The following is a 17,401-nucleotide window of genomic DNA, read 5'->3' on the forward strand; positions in this document are numbered from 1 at the left end:
GGTCAGTCATGTTGTGGGGTGGCATTTCTTTGGGGGGCCGCACAGCCCTCCATGTGCTTGCCAGAGGTAGCCTGACTGCCATTAGGTACAGAGATGAGATCCTCAGACCCCTTGTGAGACCATATGCTGATGCGGTTGGCCCTGGGTTCCTCCTAATGCAAGACAATGCTAGACCTCATGTGGCTGGAGTGTCAGCAGTTCCTGCAAGAGGAAGGCATTGATGCTATGGACTGGCCCGCCCGTTCCGCAGACCTGAATCCAATTGAGCACATCTGGGACATCATGTCTCGCTCCATCCACCAACGTCACGTTGCACCACAGACTGTCCAGGAGTTGGCGGATGCTTTAGTCCAGGTCTGGGAGGAGATCCCTCAGGAGACCATCCGACACCTCATCAGGAGCATGCCCAGGCGTTGTAGGGAGGTCATACAGGCACGTGGAGGCCACACACACTACTGAGCCTCATTTTGACTTGTTTTAAGAACATTACATCAAAGTTGGATCAGCCTGTAGTGTGGTTTTCCACTTTAATTTTGAGTGACTCCAAATCCATTGATTTCCATTGATACTTTTTGTGTGATTTTGTTGTCAGCACATTCAACTATGTAAAGAAAAATAAGAATATTTCATTCATTCAGATCTAGGATGTGTTATTTTAGTGTTCCCTTTATTTTTTTGAGCAGTGTATTTACATTAGAAGTGTCCGTCCAAGAAGTCTCAAGGTCATTAGCCACAGATAAAATTTCGTCAAATCAAGTTATATTTATTGTAGCTTTGATTAGACTGATGTCAACATCATAATTTCACAATATTAGCTAGCAAGCTAGACAAGCAGTCGGGGTCTGGGTTTAAGGATTTATAAGATCACTGATATAATTCAACCTAGTTTTTTTCATAGTTCCCTGTTGTCTTGAAAGCACCATAAATCCAGAGAATGTAGTAAGCTGTTTGTAGACCATCACCCTAAGAAGTTGGTCTGTCTCCCCCACAGAAGTTAGCCTAATGTTCTGACTTGGTGGTGCACATGTAGTCTATAGCCTGTTTTAGAGAAATGTCATAATCAAATATTGTAAGCCCTTTCATTGTCTGCTTATATGCCCCTGTTATTTATCCTACAGTTCTGACTTACATCTGAACATCACACAGGTACAGGATGGCAACTGAACATGGGACATGTACAGGATGGCAACAACTCCGAGTTACACCGGGAATGCACAATCCCTCCATCAGTGCTCAGACTGTCCGCAATAGGCTGAGAGAGGCTGGACTGAGGGCTTGTAGGCCTATGGTAAGGCAGGTCCTCACCAGACATTAGACAACAACGTCACCTATGGGCACAAACCCACCGTCGCTGGACCAGACAGGACTGGCAAAAAGTGCTCTTCACTGACGAGTAGGGGTTTTGTATCACCAGAGGTGATGGTCGGATTCGCATTTATTGTCGAAGGAATGAGCGTTACACTGAGGCCTGTACCCTGGAGCGGGATTGATTTGGAGGGTCCGTCATCGTCTGGGGCGGTGTGTCACAGCATCGGACTGAGCTTGTTTTCATTGCAGACAATCTCAACGCTGTGTGTTACAGGGAAGACAGCCTCCTCCGTCATGTGGTACCCTTCCTGCAGGCTCATCCTGACATGTCCCTCCAGCATGACAATGCCACCAGCCATACTGCTCGTTCTGTGTATGATTTCTTGCAAAACAGGAATGTCAGTGTTCTGCCATGGCCAGCGAATAGTCCGGATCTCAATCATATTGAGCACGTCTGGGACCTGTTGGATCGGAGGGTGAGAGCTAGGGCCATTCCCCCCAGAAATGTCTGGGAACTTGCCTTGGTGGAAGAGTGGGGTAACATCTCACAGCAAGAACTGGCAAATCTGGTGCAGTCCATGAGGAGGAGATGCACTGCAGTACTTAACTTAATGCAGCTGGTGGCCACACCAGATACTGACTGTTACTTTTGATTTTGACCTCCCCCTTTTTTCAGGGACACTTTATTCCATTTCTGTTAGTCACATGTCTGTGGAACTTCAGTTCAGTTTATGTCTCAGTTGTTGGATCTTGTTATGTTCATACAAGTTTGCTGAAAATAAATGCAGTTGACAGTGAGAGGACGTTTCTTTTTTTGCTTAGTTTATGGTTTATGTTCAGACTGTTGTTGTACATGTTTGCTGTGTACTATGTAATAGATTACTTTCCTTTTCTTGGCACTTTGCCCAGTCATATTTAAGGTTAGAACTACCTTTCTAGGCGTTCTCATTCTTCTAGCTTGGAGTAAACCATGTTGATAAGATATCTACAGTATTTCACTTTTTAATGTGTATGGTATTGCTTACTAGCTGTTGTCCAATCAAGGTTGTAACCACACCCTCTTCTAACTAGGGCTGATTGGAAAAAGCTGTTTAAAAGAGGACATTGTATTATCATTTCTTTGTACTCCCTGATGAAGGCCATGCAGCCGAAACGCAATTTTTTAAATCTTTGTTTCTATTGAACATGCCATACAAATAAAGTAATTTTAATTAATTATATGAAGAGTGCCTTGTTCCTTCTTTCTTTTTGATAACCAATTTACCCCTTTTACCAAAGAGCACCTTCTGTCTACCAAAATCTACTATTGTGTACCTTAGCAGCGCTTCCCTTCCTCTTTCTTCTACAAGTTCATCCATTTAAAATTCAGTCTGCAAAACAACAAATGTGGAAAAAATCAAGAGGTCTGAACACCTTCTAAAGGCACTGTACCAGTTATGTCCCATTAATCTTTCCTTATGCTGTGCTGTCCAGAAGAAATCTTTGAACTTTGTTCAGTGCCATTACCGCCTTGTCTATATAGTATGTTAAGCAATTCTTACCCCACATAGAACTCTGTTTGGTTGTACAGTGAGGCAGGCGGGATGTGTGGGGCTCGTTGCCTGGTTTGGGTGGACCTCTGTTCTCACATTGTCACTTTCATCCTGGACACACTCTGGTTCTGTCACTGACTCATCCTCTGTCCCCTCAGCTTTGGGGTTCTGGACCACAGGGATTTTTGCTTCTGTTGTTGCCATAGCTTCCACATCATGTCCCGCCTCTTCTGTATTACCTTTTGAATACAAAGTCAAAATAAAAACCTATCGGTAGGTCTCAGTTGAAAATTGTGAAATGGGTGAGTTTAATGAACTGAAAGTTTAGCCTGTAAGTTCTAGATGGTATGTAATTCTCTGAGTATAATTCAATAATGGTTACATGCACTTTAAACAGAGAAACAAAAATCCAAACGTAAACCTATGTCTGAATGTTATGAGAATCTGGCTGTATCTGGCTCCTGAGTGGTGCAGTGGTCTAAGGCTCTGCAGCTCAGTGCTAGAAGTGTCACTGCGGACACCCTAGTTCGAATACAGGCTGTTTCACAACCGGCTGTGATTGGGAGTCCCATAGGGCAGTGCACAATTGGCCCAGCGTTGTCTGGGTTTGGCCGTGTAAGCCGTCTTTGTAAATAAGAATTTGCCCTCAACTGACTTGCCTTGTTAAATAAAGGTAAAAAAAAAAAAAAAAAACATGTAATATACTTTCCCCAAACTTTATAAGGGTATTATAGTGAACATACTGTCAGCAATGGATTGTAGAATGGTGGAGATGTAGAGAGCAGGTTCATCTTCAGGATAAAGTTTTCTCCAGCTCTGCCAGTCCTCAAACCATTCAGTCGATATGTCATCCTCTGATATTCCACACAACAGCGCCACCACTCTGTGTGGAGGGTGTAGGAGTCTCTGAAAAGTGGCCAGGACTTCAGGGTCATCTAGAATGTCTACGAATGCGGCTGTCAGTAGCAGCACAATGCATTTACTATTACGGAAAATGTTGAGGTCACATCCATGTAGCTGATCAGCACAGTCAACTGCATACAATACGATAGACCTCTTGGGAAACTTCTGCGAAGACTTCAAGATTTTTTGCAGATACATTGCCCATTCCTGAGCCTCGCTAGAATGGACAATCAACAGCTCGCACGTGGAGTGGAATCCAGACATTGCTGGAAGACAAATTATGGGATCTATTTTATTAATGAATTATTAAAAGATCTATAACTTTTATAAACATAACTGTACTTAATATGCCTACATTTATATCAAATTATCTTTATAGTTATTTTGTTCTCTTGAGAAAGAGAAAAGTCAGGGTACTAAAGCTGGGGTTATGCTAAACGTTGCACTAAAACTGTACACAACGCCAAGTGTCCAAAGCAGCCTGAGCTATGAGATTTCAAGGTTGATGTGGTTAGAAGAATCAATAAGCGTCCTGTTTGAGATGTCAACACTGAGTACAGTCAATAGGGAGCTGAACAAACATTGACCAGAGTAATTTGTTGCAACTCATGACCGTACTTCATCAAGCCAAGTTCATCCCTGTAAACCTAAGAGTTAAAGAAACAGCATAAGTATGGCTTCTTTATTGTCAGAAACCACTACATTCATACAATTAAGAAACACGTGTCATTTGTTTGAACCAACATTATTATCCGTAATCATAAATGTGCTTCAATCATAATGTACAGAAATGGTTTTGCAAAACTTTTGCTGAGATGACATGCAGAAACATGTCACCAATGCTAACTAACTACAGGAAGAGTAAAACACTAACTTCCTTATTTTGAAAGCAGATCTGTAAATGGTTTTACATTCAGTCAAACTACAAAAAAGCAATTTTAACAGATTCTTGAAACGTTTTTAGGTATATGTCATATTTAAGTTTCTCAAAGAAAACATTCATTAAAACCAAACCCTTCTTTCTTCCCCACTGAATTGTTGATTGACCAAAAATAGGTTCTACAGTGTGCAGTGAGTGCTTATAGTATTGGTTTGTACAATTAGAATTTGTATGTTGTTGTCAGGCTAACACCGGACAAAAAAAGAAAGACATTTAAGACGTCAACAAGTTCACTTCTTACCCGTTTCTGAAGACGAGACAACTCTATCCATTGTGAAGTTTGAGAACAGTTGCATTAACTCACCCCACAGCACAAAACATCTGTCCTTGTCAATGGCTGTCCTCACTTTTTGGAGTTAAGCCCTTCTTTCTTTCCTGCTGAATTTAGGCTCTTCGCATGAACAGCTTTCACGAACTAACCCCCTATTAATAGAAACAGTTTCCTGATGTTGAGTGGCACGGTGTCACTTCCTAAAACAGTTACAGCAGTGAGACATTCCCCTGAGAGGAGTGTGAAAGAAATGCAGACTGTATCCTGTAGTAATTTGTGTAGAAATGAACTAGTGCTTGCGACATGAGTCATCTCTTCTCACAAAGTTTGGTTTGTAACAACAAAACCTAAAACAAACCTCAAGTCAAAACAATAACGATAGAGCAAACATACGAAGACCACAAAACAGTCATTATATTTGACACCACCAATAACACACACGCCCACACACACACGCCCTCACACACACACACACCCACACACACACACACACACACATATACACACCCACACACCCACACACACACACACACACACCCACACACATGCACACCTGATAGTTGTCACATGTTCCTTTTTTCACTTCCTCACAGATTAAAATTAGTGCTTTTCAATGTTAACCTGAAAATACAACAAAAAGCATGTCAGAGACTGAGGGCTCATGCAAGTTGACGGTATATATGTCTTGTGGTTCCCCATCACTTACATATTAGACCAAAAGATGGCCTCATCAAACAGCCTATTCAGTAAGCATTTATAAAAAATGAAAAAAGTTTGTATTTCTATAGTTATGTGACTATATCGTCATGCATAAAGTATTCACAGCAAAACCACATTACAACACTCATAAGCACGTCTAAGAAGAACCTCTCCCTCAATGTAATCAAGACCAAGGAGATTGTGGACTAAAGGAAAAGGAAGATCGAGCACGCCCCCATTCTTATCGATGGGACAGTAGTGGAGCAGGTTGAGAGCTTCAAGTTCCTTGGCGTCCACATCACCAACAAACTAACATGGTCCAAACACACCAAGACAGTCGTGAAGAGGGCACTACAAAACCTATCCCCCCTCAGGAGACTGAAAAGATTTGGCATGGGTCTTCAGATCCTCAAGGGTTCTACAGTTGCACCATCGAAGAGCATTTTGACTGGTTGCATCACTGCCTGGTACGGCAACTGCCCGGCCTCTGAGCGCAAGGCACTACAGATTGTAGTGCGTACTGCCCAGTACATCACTGGGTCCAAGCTTCCTGCCATCCAGGACCTCTATACCAGGCGGTGTCAGAGAAAGGCCCTACAAATTGTCAGACTCCATCCACCGTAGTCATAGACTGTTCTCTCTGCTACCCCACAGCAAGCGGTATCGGAGTGCCACGTCTAGGTCCAAGAGTCTTCTAAACAGCTTTAACCCCCAAGCCATAAGACTCCTGATCATCTAACCAAATAAAATTTGATTTGATTTTGATTTGATTTCCAGAACTTTATAGTGTATACATTGACACATGCCCAGAATAGGGCTAGTGATGCCACCAGAGGGCAGCACATCGTTACTGAATACAAACACTAACTCCAGCTCCAACTCCACACACTTATTGATCAAAATCCAATTCGAGAGTTATATGAGACTGATACTTCCACTAGTTTTTAAACTTATCTAAAAATGAAATCAGTTGGTGCTCCAGCCATGAAATCATATTGCACTTCTCTTTTCCGTTTAATAACAGAGTGTGTGTGTGTGTGTGTGTGTGTGTGTGTACCAGTCAAAAGTTTGGACACACCTACTCATTCAATGGTTTTTCTTTATTTTTACTATTTTCAACATTGCAGAATTATAGTGGAGACATCAAAACTATGAAATAACACATATGGAATCATGTAGTAATAAAAAAAATGGTTAAACAAATCAAACTATATTTTACATTTGAGATTCTTCAAAGTAGCCACCTTTTACACATTCTTGGCATTCTCTCAACCAGCTTCATGGGGAATGCTTTGGCTGAATGCTGAAGGAGTTCCCACATATACTGAGCACCTGTTGGCTGCTTTTCCTTCATTCTGCGGTCCAACTTATCCCAAGCCATCTCAATTGGGTTGAGGTCTGGTGATTGTGGAGGACAGGTGATCTGATGCAGCACTCCATCACTTCATCATAGTTGTGATGTCTTCTCTATTATTCTACAATGTAGAAAATGGTACAAATAAAGAAAAACACTTGAAGGAGTAAGTGTGTCCAAACTTTTGACTGGGACTGTGTGTATAATATTTTTTTTATCTCCTTCCCCGAAAAGTATGTTGACTTTTGAATAGTTCTAATAAACGCTTACTTCTGAACCTGCCTCTGAAGAGTCTGGTGATCCATGACCTGTCTCTAAGTACAATTTCCTGTGGAAAAAGTCCCCTAATTTATTTTAACTCAGCCATTAGCTACCATAAGCATGACCATACCTTTACCTTTTGTTTGGATTCCCTCAAAACCACTGTCTATTAAGTGGCTCATATCAAATCCCAGCAGCCTAAGTTTAATAAGAGCATATTTTGCTCCTATATTTTAACCTTGTTATCCAATATCCTGTCTTTTATTCCTCAGTGAGTGTTCAGCACATGGGTTTGACCTTACCAGAGAGCCAGACTCCGTTCAGAGCAGGAGGCTGGGCCTACACTGCAGTATGTCAAAACAAAAGTCCATTGTTTTTTAAATCTACACTTTTTTTTTAAAAGTATACTTCTGGACCATTGTTCTGTCAAGAAAACGGGAAAAAAACCGACCAAAATTCAATATCTCTACAGATGCATTTCAACAAGCTCAGAATTCGTGCATTCTCTGATTTGAACCCAATTGTCAAGCGCATGGTGAATCTGTGTGAAGTGTCAGTAAATAGTATCCTTGACTTTGTACACCTCTGCATTTACTGTGTAACAGTCAATGAAACAATACCAGCCATTGTCAATACTTCCCATTTGTCTTTTCCCTTCCACACTGTTAGCTTCCACTGTATTGACCTCAACCCTGTAGTACATGCTATCCAGTAAGTTGACCTTGCAGTGTCACATTTCTATTGAGAGAGTAAATCATTTAAAGGTTGAATATTTGAGAGTTGGGAATCATGCCTAGTCTACTATAGGCAAATATGTTATTCAGCTCAGTTGAATGCTTGGATATTGGATATAATTTATAATTTGACAAAATTATAGAAAAGGTGTGACCCATATAATTATAACCCTGGCCACTGACATTCTCAACAAAAGTTATACTTGTTCCATATGTGCATGTTCATTAACAGTGCAAATATTCAACCGCCATGAATATAGGGCAGCTTCTCTATCTGAATCTTACCATCATTTCCCTGGGATACGTTTAACCTCATCTCAAAGATATGATTGGGATTTGAAGTGATATCTTGAAATATTCTTAAATGAATGAACTTTATCAGAAATGGGACATAATGTGTTGGGGATTTCAGTTAGAAAAACACTTCTTAGAGTAGAGTGAGATATCATTTCAAAAAGGTGGAGTATGATTTTGCCTATTAACTTGACTCACACCAGGACAAAAAAGAACAATATTGTTCGGAGCCACAAGAGCACAATGGGCCTGTCACGTTCTGACCTTAGTTCCTTTTTTATGTCTTTGTGTTAGGTTGGTCAGGGCGTGAGTTGGGGTGGGTAGTCTATGTTATTTTTTCTAGGTTGTTATATTTCTATGTGTTTGGCCTAGTATGGTTCTCAATCAGAGGCAGGTGTCGTTCGTTGTCTCTGATTGAGAATCATACTTAGGTAGCCCGTTTTCCCCATTTTGGTTGTGGGTGTTTAATTTCTGTTTAGTGTCTGGTTCACCTGGCAGAACTGTTTTGTTTTCTCTTTGTTATTATTTTGTGTAGTGTTCAGTTTGTTCTATTAAAACATGACCGAACACTTACCACGCTGCATTTTGGTCCTCCTCTCCTTCCACCAACGAGAAGCGTTACAGGGCCGGACCAGAACTGTACTGTGTGCATCTCACATTACAGGAAGACGCTCATGTAACCTGCTCACTTACTGTACTTCCCCATCCTAGGAGACATATCTGGATCCACCCACATATCTGCATTAGTAATGGTTTCGGGAGTAACCAGAAACAAGTTGCACTTACAGCCTAAGGATGTGGAGTGAAATCTTGAAATGGAAAACTGAAATAGGGGGTGGTAGCTGAAATGTTATTTGGATGATAGCCTGCATAAAAAAGGACTATGAGTCAGCAGCAGGGCTCATTGTGATAAGGAAATACGTCTAATGTTACCTGATCTGGTATAATGTGGACCAATTACCACTCCATTGCACTTCATTACAGGACTGTAATAGGGCCGGGTTCAGCTCTCCAGTTGGAGTGGCCGAGGCGAAATTGAGTCATCATTGATAAAAAGTGATAGTGAGAGGCCCCTCCAACAAATTGTTGAAATGTATAGTTGGTAGGGGAAACACTATAACCTCCTTTGGTAAAGAGCTGGCCAGCAGTTGTGGAAAGCTGTCCCTCAGACAGAATGAGATGCTTATGGAAGGAAATCTAAAACAATCTGAGAATAGTTTTAGACCCTGCACATGGAGTCTTGTACCTAATGAAAATATATTCAGGTGATTTTATTTCCACACTCACATTAGGCCACACAAATACATCTTCGGAAATGTACTTCTGTGCTTGAGCTCTGTTTTGCCCTCAGAGGTTACTGTACAAAACATGAGAACATATTTGCAATTATTTTAATTGGCACTTCAATTTGGATCATCACACTGCATGTTTTTGTGCCTATTAATAATAAACTCTTTATCAAGTTTTTCAAGTTTGAGCATCAATACTGCACTTTTTTTTACCCAATCAGGGTCAAAGAGTGGGACTGAGGATTTCTCAATATGGTCTCATTAGAACATTTCAAAGTAGTGACATTTTATCATTGTAACCTACATGTATATGTCACCAAAACTGACACATTAGTCATATGTCATTTGCAGCGACACATTACTTATACTGTATTTTCTGGATTCCAGAAATCATTTGATACAACACAGTGGCACAAATGACAAAACAAGTATAAGTACTGTATGTCACTCCAATATTTCCCCAGTGTTTTCATACTTTGAGGCTGAATATATCATATGTTGTGCCTGAGTACCTGAGCAATGTTTGTTTCCCTTGATAAAACTGCTCCATTTGTAGCTCAGAAATAAATCTAATAAACCAAGGTCAGACATACATTTTCCAATCCTTCAAGGTAATCAGATTTCTGCTTACCTGAATTGGAACTATTCTAAAATGTTATTAACAACTTAAATGGAGTTCAGCTCGAGAAAACCCACACAAGGGAAATGATGAGCAAAGAGCAGGATAAGATTCCAATTATTATTTAAACAAGCATTGCATTGACTAGCAAGGAGGAAAATAGCATTGACATTTCCCTCAACAAGGACGTTCTATGCAGTCTTACTCAGAAGAGACAACAACAAATCCTATTCATGGGTTTTTAGACATTAGGTTGAGGTAGTCATTGGCAGAACAATACAAAGATAAGTGTGCCATTGAAGGGTCCTATTTCAATTGGCCATTGTCAAAGTATACGGGTGGTGGTTCCTAAACTGCTATTGTTTGACTGTTGTTGTAATCTTACGTTTTAGACAAGCCACTTCGCAATGTTATAATTATCTAGATTTTGTGTCATAAAGGGATAGTTCACGCTTTAGCTTATCCGTGCATTACCTAGCCTGTTGAAAACCAGTTTGTATGAAATGACAACACCCCTATGAAAATAAACTAAAACCTAAAGAAAAAAGTGAACCATCCCTTTAAGTAGTCCTTCTAAAAACGACCTGTTTTACTAGAAAGAATGAGTGGTGGTTGCCGTTGACAGTAAGTAATCTTGTCCGATCCAGAACAGCCCAGGAACCTGTCTCCTGTTTCTGTAGAGTGAGAGTTTGATATACAAGTACACCCACTGAACAGGATACTAGTTTATCGCAGAGCCGTACTCCCAATCTATTTCCTTAATGCTGAGTGCCAAGCAGAGTCCCTTTTTAGTCTTTGGTATGACTTGACTGGGGATTGAACCCCCAACCTTCAAATCTGAGGACGGACACTAACAAGGGCACTGAGATGGTCTGTTAATGCCCGTAGCCAAACTTATGACAAATTGTTACTTCTTATATTGTATATTTTAGTTTTATAAACAGCATAAAAATTATGAAATCCAATATGTTTACATTCTTTAAAAAAAAGTGTTGCTTTCTTTTGCAGTTTCCTCCTCTTGCTAGATGCTAGAGCTGCCACAAGCTGAAGTCAGTAACATTGATAATACAATGACGTTTTAAAGAGATTATCGCTGAGGAAATATACTGAACAAAAATATAAACGCAACATGTCATCATTTCAAATATTTTACTGAGTTCCAGTTCATATAAGGAAATCAGTCAACTGAAAAAAATTCATTAGGCCCTAATCTATGGATTTCACATGACTGGGAATAAAGATATGCATCTGTTGGTCACACTCACAGATACCTTAAAAAAAAAGGTAGCGACGTGGATCAGAAAACCAGTCAGTATCTGGTGGGAACACCATTTTCGTAATGCAGCACAACACATCTCTTTCGCATAGAGTTGATCACGCTGTTGATTGTGGTCTAGGGAATGTTGTCCCACTCCTCTTCAATGGCTGTGCAAAGTTGCTGAATAGTGGCGAGAACTGGAACACGCTGTCATACACGTCGATCCAGAGCATCCCAAAACATGCTCAATAGGTGACATGTCTGGTGAGTATGCAGGACATGGAAGAACTGGGACATTTTCAGCTTCCAGGAATTGTGTACAGATCCTTGCAATATGGGGCTGTGCATTACCATGCTGAAACATGAGGTGATGGCAGTGGAAGAATGGTATGACGATGGGCCTCAGGATCTAATCATGGTATCTCTATGCATTCAAATTGCCATCGATTCAATGCTATTGTGTTTTTTGTCCATAGCTTATGCCTGCCCATACCATAACCCCACCGCCACCATGGGTCACTCTGTTCACAATGTCGACATCAGCAAACTACTCACCCACACAACGCCATACACATTGTGAGGCCAGTTGGACGTACTGCCAAATTCTCTAAAACGACATTGGTAAGAAATTAACATTACATTCTCTGGAAATAAATTCCTGCAGTTAGCATGGACATTCCTTCAGTTAGCATGCCAATTGCATAAGGTACTAAGTTCACGGCAACACAAATTAGTGCTATATTCCATATACATACTGACATTTTGTGCAATCCTTGACAATGTGGTATATCGGAGGTACAGTATACTTGTATTAATAGGGTAAATAGTGAAGAGGTTTAGCAAGGTGCCACCCGTGGCAGGAGTATGGTTCAATGTATTACTCTGTTCATTCTTAAAGAGTTTGTACTCGTGGCCATGAAGCTGAACTATACTTGGCCTTATTTTTTTGTTTAATCCAGTATCTAATTCAATGATGTCAAGGAGTAATAGATTGACAAGTGACTATGTATAACTAGCCAACTGCACCACAGAGGTGAGATATCAAAACCGGCTGCTGCATGCAGTATACTTTTCAATCATTGATTATCCCCATACAGAATATACTGTAGTTGTCTGCAACATGTAATGGTTTTTTGAATAATAGTATTGTGTGTAGTCCTACTGTAGAGCTCTCATGAAACAGAATCTCAGCTCTCAATGCTGGATTATAAGTAGAAAATGTAACATTTAACATTACATTTGATCAAATATGACCAAACAGCAAACTCATACTGTCCAATTGCACAGAATATTACTTCCAACAGGGTGGGTTAGTGGGTTTGCATTCACAGAAACTCTATATACAGAAAAATGTGCCTAGATTTCGATTATTTTGAGTGGCAAACATGATTCATAATTTGTTCTGCGTTTCTCAATGAAGTAGCATACTAGTCACTAGTGCACTACCTGGATGGTTCACAAGAGGTCAGAGCTCCACTGCAAATACATTTGCAGTTGCTCTCAATTTCATCTATGCAAGACATATGTGTATACCGTATGCAGCTCTCTGTGTATCAAGGCCAATGTCTATTGCAATAGGTTAGCATAAAACGTCATTACAAATCCAAGTCATGATGTGATTAATCGAGATGAGCCGTGTGACAATACTGTAGGTTTAGTTTTTTACATAGTTTTTTAATAATGTCCATGACTGACACAGGTTACCAGGTAACAATCTGCCTTGATATTAAAGTGATGTCTAAATGGAGACATTTTAATTGATAACCACCTCCAAAAGCTTAATTGCAAGCCGTTAATTGCAAGTGCACAAATTATTTGAACGCCTAGGTTTGGAAATGATCAAATAATTACTAAACAAAAAAACAGCATTATTTGTCTTTACATATTAAACTGTTGTGAAAGGTATATAGTAGTAAGACTAATACTCTGGCCTGTATGGTATAACACGTGTGCGTCTGTTTGTACGTAATGTCCCCCTTTCCTGCATGGCGAAGTACAGGGACAGTAGTTCCCTTTAGTTGATATTCTATGCAGCATATGACTTTTGCAATTGGGCTCGTGCATGATAAATAGCACACCTGAGGTGAGAAGAGAAGAACAAATAAAATATGAAAAAATGCTGCTTCCAAGCCTGGGTCATGGTTTGAATCCCCCAAGAGTCAGTGTGTCATTCAAACCAAGTAAGTGAAGAAAAAAAGTTTACTTCATTTTAAGTCATCATTTTCTGTTGACAAATCTGTTGGATTTGATCAGTCGGCCCACTGATTCCTTCACTCCCACATCATTGACAACATTGAGATACAGAGGATTAAGAGGTAAATCAATAAACACAAGCTCTGTAAGGGTAGGTATATCAGTCAGCTGATACCTACAACACTCTGGACTGTCTGATACCTGCACACAGGGGCCTCTCTAAAGCTGTGTTGTGGTTGCAGCTCAATACTCTTGGTAGGACTGATAGGCGCTCTCTCTATGCAGTCTATATTCCTAGTGAAACATATGGATCATTACCAACTAGACCATGGGAGGTCGCCTCTTTGTATGATAACATTGGTTAATCTAGGACCAACCATTATGGTGTGTTGTAGCTCAGGCTGTAAGTGACTGATTTAGACCAATACACTCCAACAGTAGGTTGCTAACACAATTCAAAACAAATGGAGAATAGTGTCTGATCATGTGTCCATCGTCTTTCCTCTTTCCCCATAACTTGTCCCTGTACTCTGCGTGGCATCATTTAGATCCACATAAGACAAAAGATAAATGCTATTATGTTAGAAATGAATGTTTTAGATATTCAGATATTACCCCACTTACCCTTCAGTACAACTACTTTATGTTTCCGTTTTGGTCAGAAAGTAGAACTAACTTTCCGAAAAGGACAACGAACAAGAGGAGGCGAGACTGCACAGCAGACAGACGAAGAGCGTTCCAGTCTCGAGCTCTTAACAAGCATAATAATACATCAGTCAAAAGCAATAATTTTGCAATTAATGAAATTCCAATTTGCCTTCAGTGCATTTTACGTTGACATTTTCCACATGGAAACAGTGCTTTGATAAAGTTTTTTAAAATGCAAAAACGCATCTAAGAGGCTAAAGACCAGCCCGGGTGTCAACGTGCCTGGCAGAGGACTATGGTACTTAATTTTTATCGCCATGTGCCCGGGGTAACCGAAGCCTGAATGTTAACATTGGCTCCATTTTCATTATCACCATATGATTATGGATTTTACTGCATTTAGCTGATAATACAACTAGAAGCTCACCTTAAAATAAGTTGCTGGAAGGTTTCATTTCTGCCCAAATGAAATTTTCATTTGACAAACAAGTCTAATTACGCTGTGCTTCTTGTTCAGCGTCAGTCTGTTTCCTGATTGAACTTAGACCAATTTGCTGCCACTAAATGAGTTTGAATCATTTCCATTCGGAATGTCTCGAGGACATTAGCTTAGGGAGAGCTAAGTGGCAGCATGCTTTTTGAAGTTGCCCATTATTTGATGCCATCCCCTCTCTACCTATATGTGTTTTTTTTTTTTAGCTACTTCAAAGTTAACTAGAAAAAAAAACTACATACCTGGGAGTACAATGGAAACTTAAAAGTGTTTTGGCCAATTCTGGGAGGCAGAGAGAAAATGACTTTAATATGTGTGTAATGCACTTCGTTAGCTTCAATGCTCGTTGCTTTTCCCCTTTATTTCTTCCATGCCACCAGTTTTATTGTATTGAATGAGCGGATTTGTTTCTGTTGAAACTGTACTCCTAAAAACTATTAAAACAGTATCAGTGTCAATTAAGAAGTAATACCTGCTAATTATAAATGAATAAGTTGTGAACCCGTGCATCACAAGAACTGCCCGCAAATTCAGAGCCTTCTATTTAGAAAGTAGTGCTTGTAAATGATAATAATTCCGCCATGGCAAATCAATAACCCAGAAAAAATGGTAACACTTTGAACGGTAGGCTAGGCTACATAAGGGCTTCATAATACATCCATAACACATTCATAAGCAGCAGCTCATAATTGTAGCTAGTTGATAAGGGCCATTACTGTGACATATTAGTGGTTGAGATAAGAATTATCCACTGCTTGGGAATGTGTTATGAAGTCTTAATGTAGGCACCCCTCATCATATTCAGTATGCAGGGAGACAATGTCTCGAATCCAATCCTAAACTAAGGACATTTTCACAAAAGTTTCTATCCCTTAATCTGCTTATTTAAAATGATCATTTAAAATTTAAAATATGAATAAATCCATAAAAAAACCATTCTGCCCTATTGACCTCATCTGTTATTGATCTATGGTCAACCATTTTCAAGAACACATGCGATTAGGTCATAATATCACATGCTTTCTACATTTACTCATTAGGTATCCATAATTAGCATCAGATCAGCCTCTCCTCCCAAGAAAAAGTTGTAGCTTTGTTATAAGTTAATTAAAGCATTATTGCATGCGTTTGATGAAAAGGTTGAGACACATTATTGTGAAGTCACAAAACTAAGCCTTTTACTAGAATCCAGAATGTGAAGAATTGCATCACAGTATGTTTCCGCCATGACCCATTGCTTCCGCTTGCTTCCCATTGCTTCCCCTTGCTTCCCCTTGCTTCCCCTTGCTTCCCACTGCTTCCCCTTGCTTCCCATTGCTTCCCCTTGCTTCCCCTTGCTTCCCCTTGATTCCCCTCCCCTTCTGTTTGTTGTCAGTCCTGTAGGTAATCATTAAACAACACTCCAGCTCTCACTCACATAGGGTGTTATTTTAGTCTAATACAATAATGTAAATATATTAGGGAAGAAATAGTGTTACAGATTACCTCCTAACAATGGGGCACTAAGCTCTTGGCTCAGCTCCACATGATGAGGAACTGTTGAAAAACAGGTCACCATGGATGGGAGAGAAAAGTGAGGTTATTTGTATGTTTTTTCTAAATGGATTTGCTGTTGACCTCAAATCATAGTTACAGCTATTTCAGTAAGAGTAATCCATTCATTCCCTCAGAATTTAAACACCAACGCGAGGGAAACCGAGAGAGTGAACAAGGGAGAGAGAGAAGCAGGGATCACAAATACAGCAGCAGGGTGTGGGTTGGATGAAAGGCACAGAGGATTTTACAATGTGATTACTAAGTAATGGGCTCAAAATTCTACTGAAGCATACTGGTACTGTAGAATAACAGTAATTCAATGTAGTAAATGTACTCAGAAAGGGTCAACTAGACCCACTTTAAACAAACAACTTATAAGGCTTAGACTTCACATAACAATCGTGTCGTAAGTACATTTTCCCTCAACAAAGTATATTTCAGCAAAGTCAGTGCTAGTAGTTATTTATTTAAAATGTTTGGTGGTGGGGGGTGGGGCAGAGTTATTTAAGACACTGTAACCTACCTCTTTGAACAGTTTTGGACGTTTTGAAAAATGGGCAGGGAGTGACTCCGCTCTCCAGGCTTTAGGGGGAAGCTTGTTCAACCATTTGGGTGCCAGGACAGAGAAGAGCTTTGACTGGGCTGAGTGGGAGCTGCTCTCCCATAGGGGTAGGAGGGCCAAAAGACCAGAGATGGCGGAGAGGAGCACTCGGGTTGGGATGTCGGGTTTGAACATAGCCTGAAGCTAAGGAAGGGCAGTTCCCTTTGCTGCTCCATAGGCAAGCTTGAAGATGATGCGAGCTCCGACTGGAAGCCAGTGGAGTGTGCGGAGGAGCGGGGTTACAGGGGAAACTTAGGAAGGTTGCACTCCAGGACGTCTGCAGCGTTCTGGATAAATTGCAGGGGTTAGATGGCACAAGCGGGGAGCCCAGCCAACAGAGAGTTGCAGTAGTCTAGACGGGACCTGCGCCGCTTCCTGTGTGAGGAAAGGTCGTACTCTACAGCTGTTTTAGAGCGTGAACCTGCAGGATCGAGTCACTGCTTTGATGTTTGCAGAGAAAGACAGGGG

General features: G+C 40.5%; 1 protein-coding gene across 3 annotated transcripts in view; it reads right to left on the reverse strand.

The window, feature by feature from the left end:
• LOC139381176 (phosphoinositide-3-kinase adaptor protein 1) overlaps window positions 1–5,343 on the reverse strand; it is a 32,260-nt gene extending 26,917 nt beyond the window's left edge. The window contains exons 1-4 of one of the 3 annotated variants that reach the window (XM_071124571.1): window positions 4,925–5,006; window positions 4,362–4,390; window positions 3,584–4,009; window positions 2,850–3,079 (exon numbers count right to left, since the gene is read on the reverse strand). In XM_071124571.1, the coding sequence (XP_070980672.1) occupies window positions 2,850–3,079; window positions 3,584–4,007 (654 nt within the window). In that variant the 5' untranslated portion in view covers window positions 4,008–4,009; window positions 4,362–4,390; window positions 4,925–5,006. Of the gene's footprint in view, window positions 1–2,849; window positions 3,080–3,583; window positions 4,010–4,361; window positions 4,391–4,924 lie in introns of all 3 variants that reach the window. The other 2 variants (XM_071124570.1, XM_071124569.1) reach the window with 2 other exon arrangements.
• Between the last annotated feature and the right edge of the window lie 12,058 nt (window positions 5,344–17,401).

This window comes from Oncorhynchus clarkii, chromosome 23, assembly GCF_045791955.1.
Source record: "Oncorhynchus clarkii lewisi isolate Uvic-CL-2024 chromosome 23, UVic_Ocla_1.0, whole genome shotgun sequence".
Classification (NCBI taxonomy): domain Eukaryota; kingdom Metazoa; phylum Chordata; class Actinopteri; order Salmoniformes; family Salmonidae; genus Oncorhynchus; species Oncorhynchus clarkii.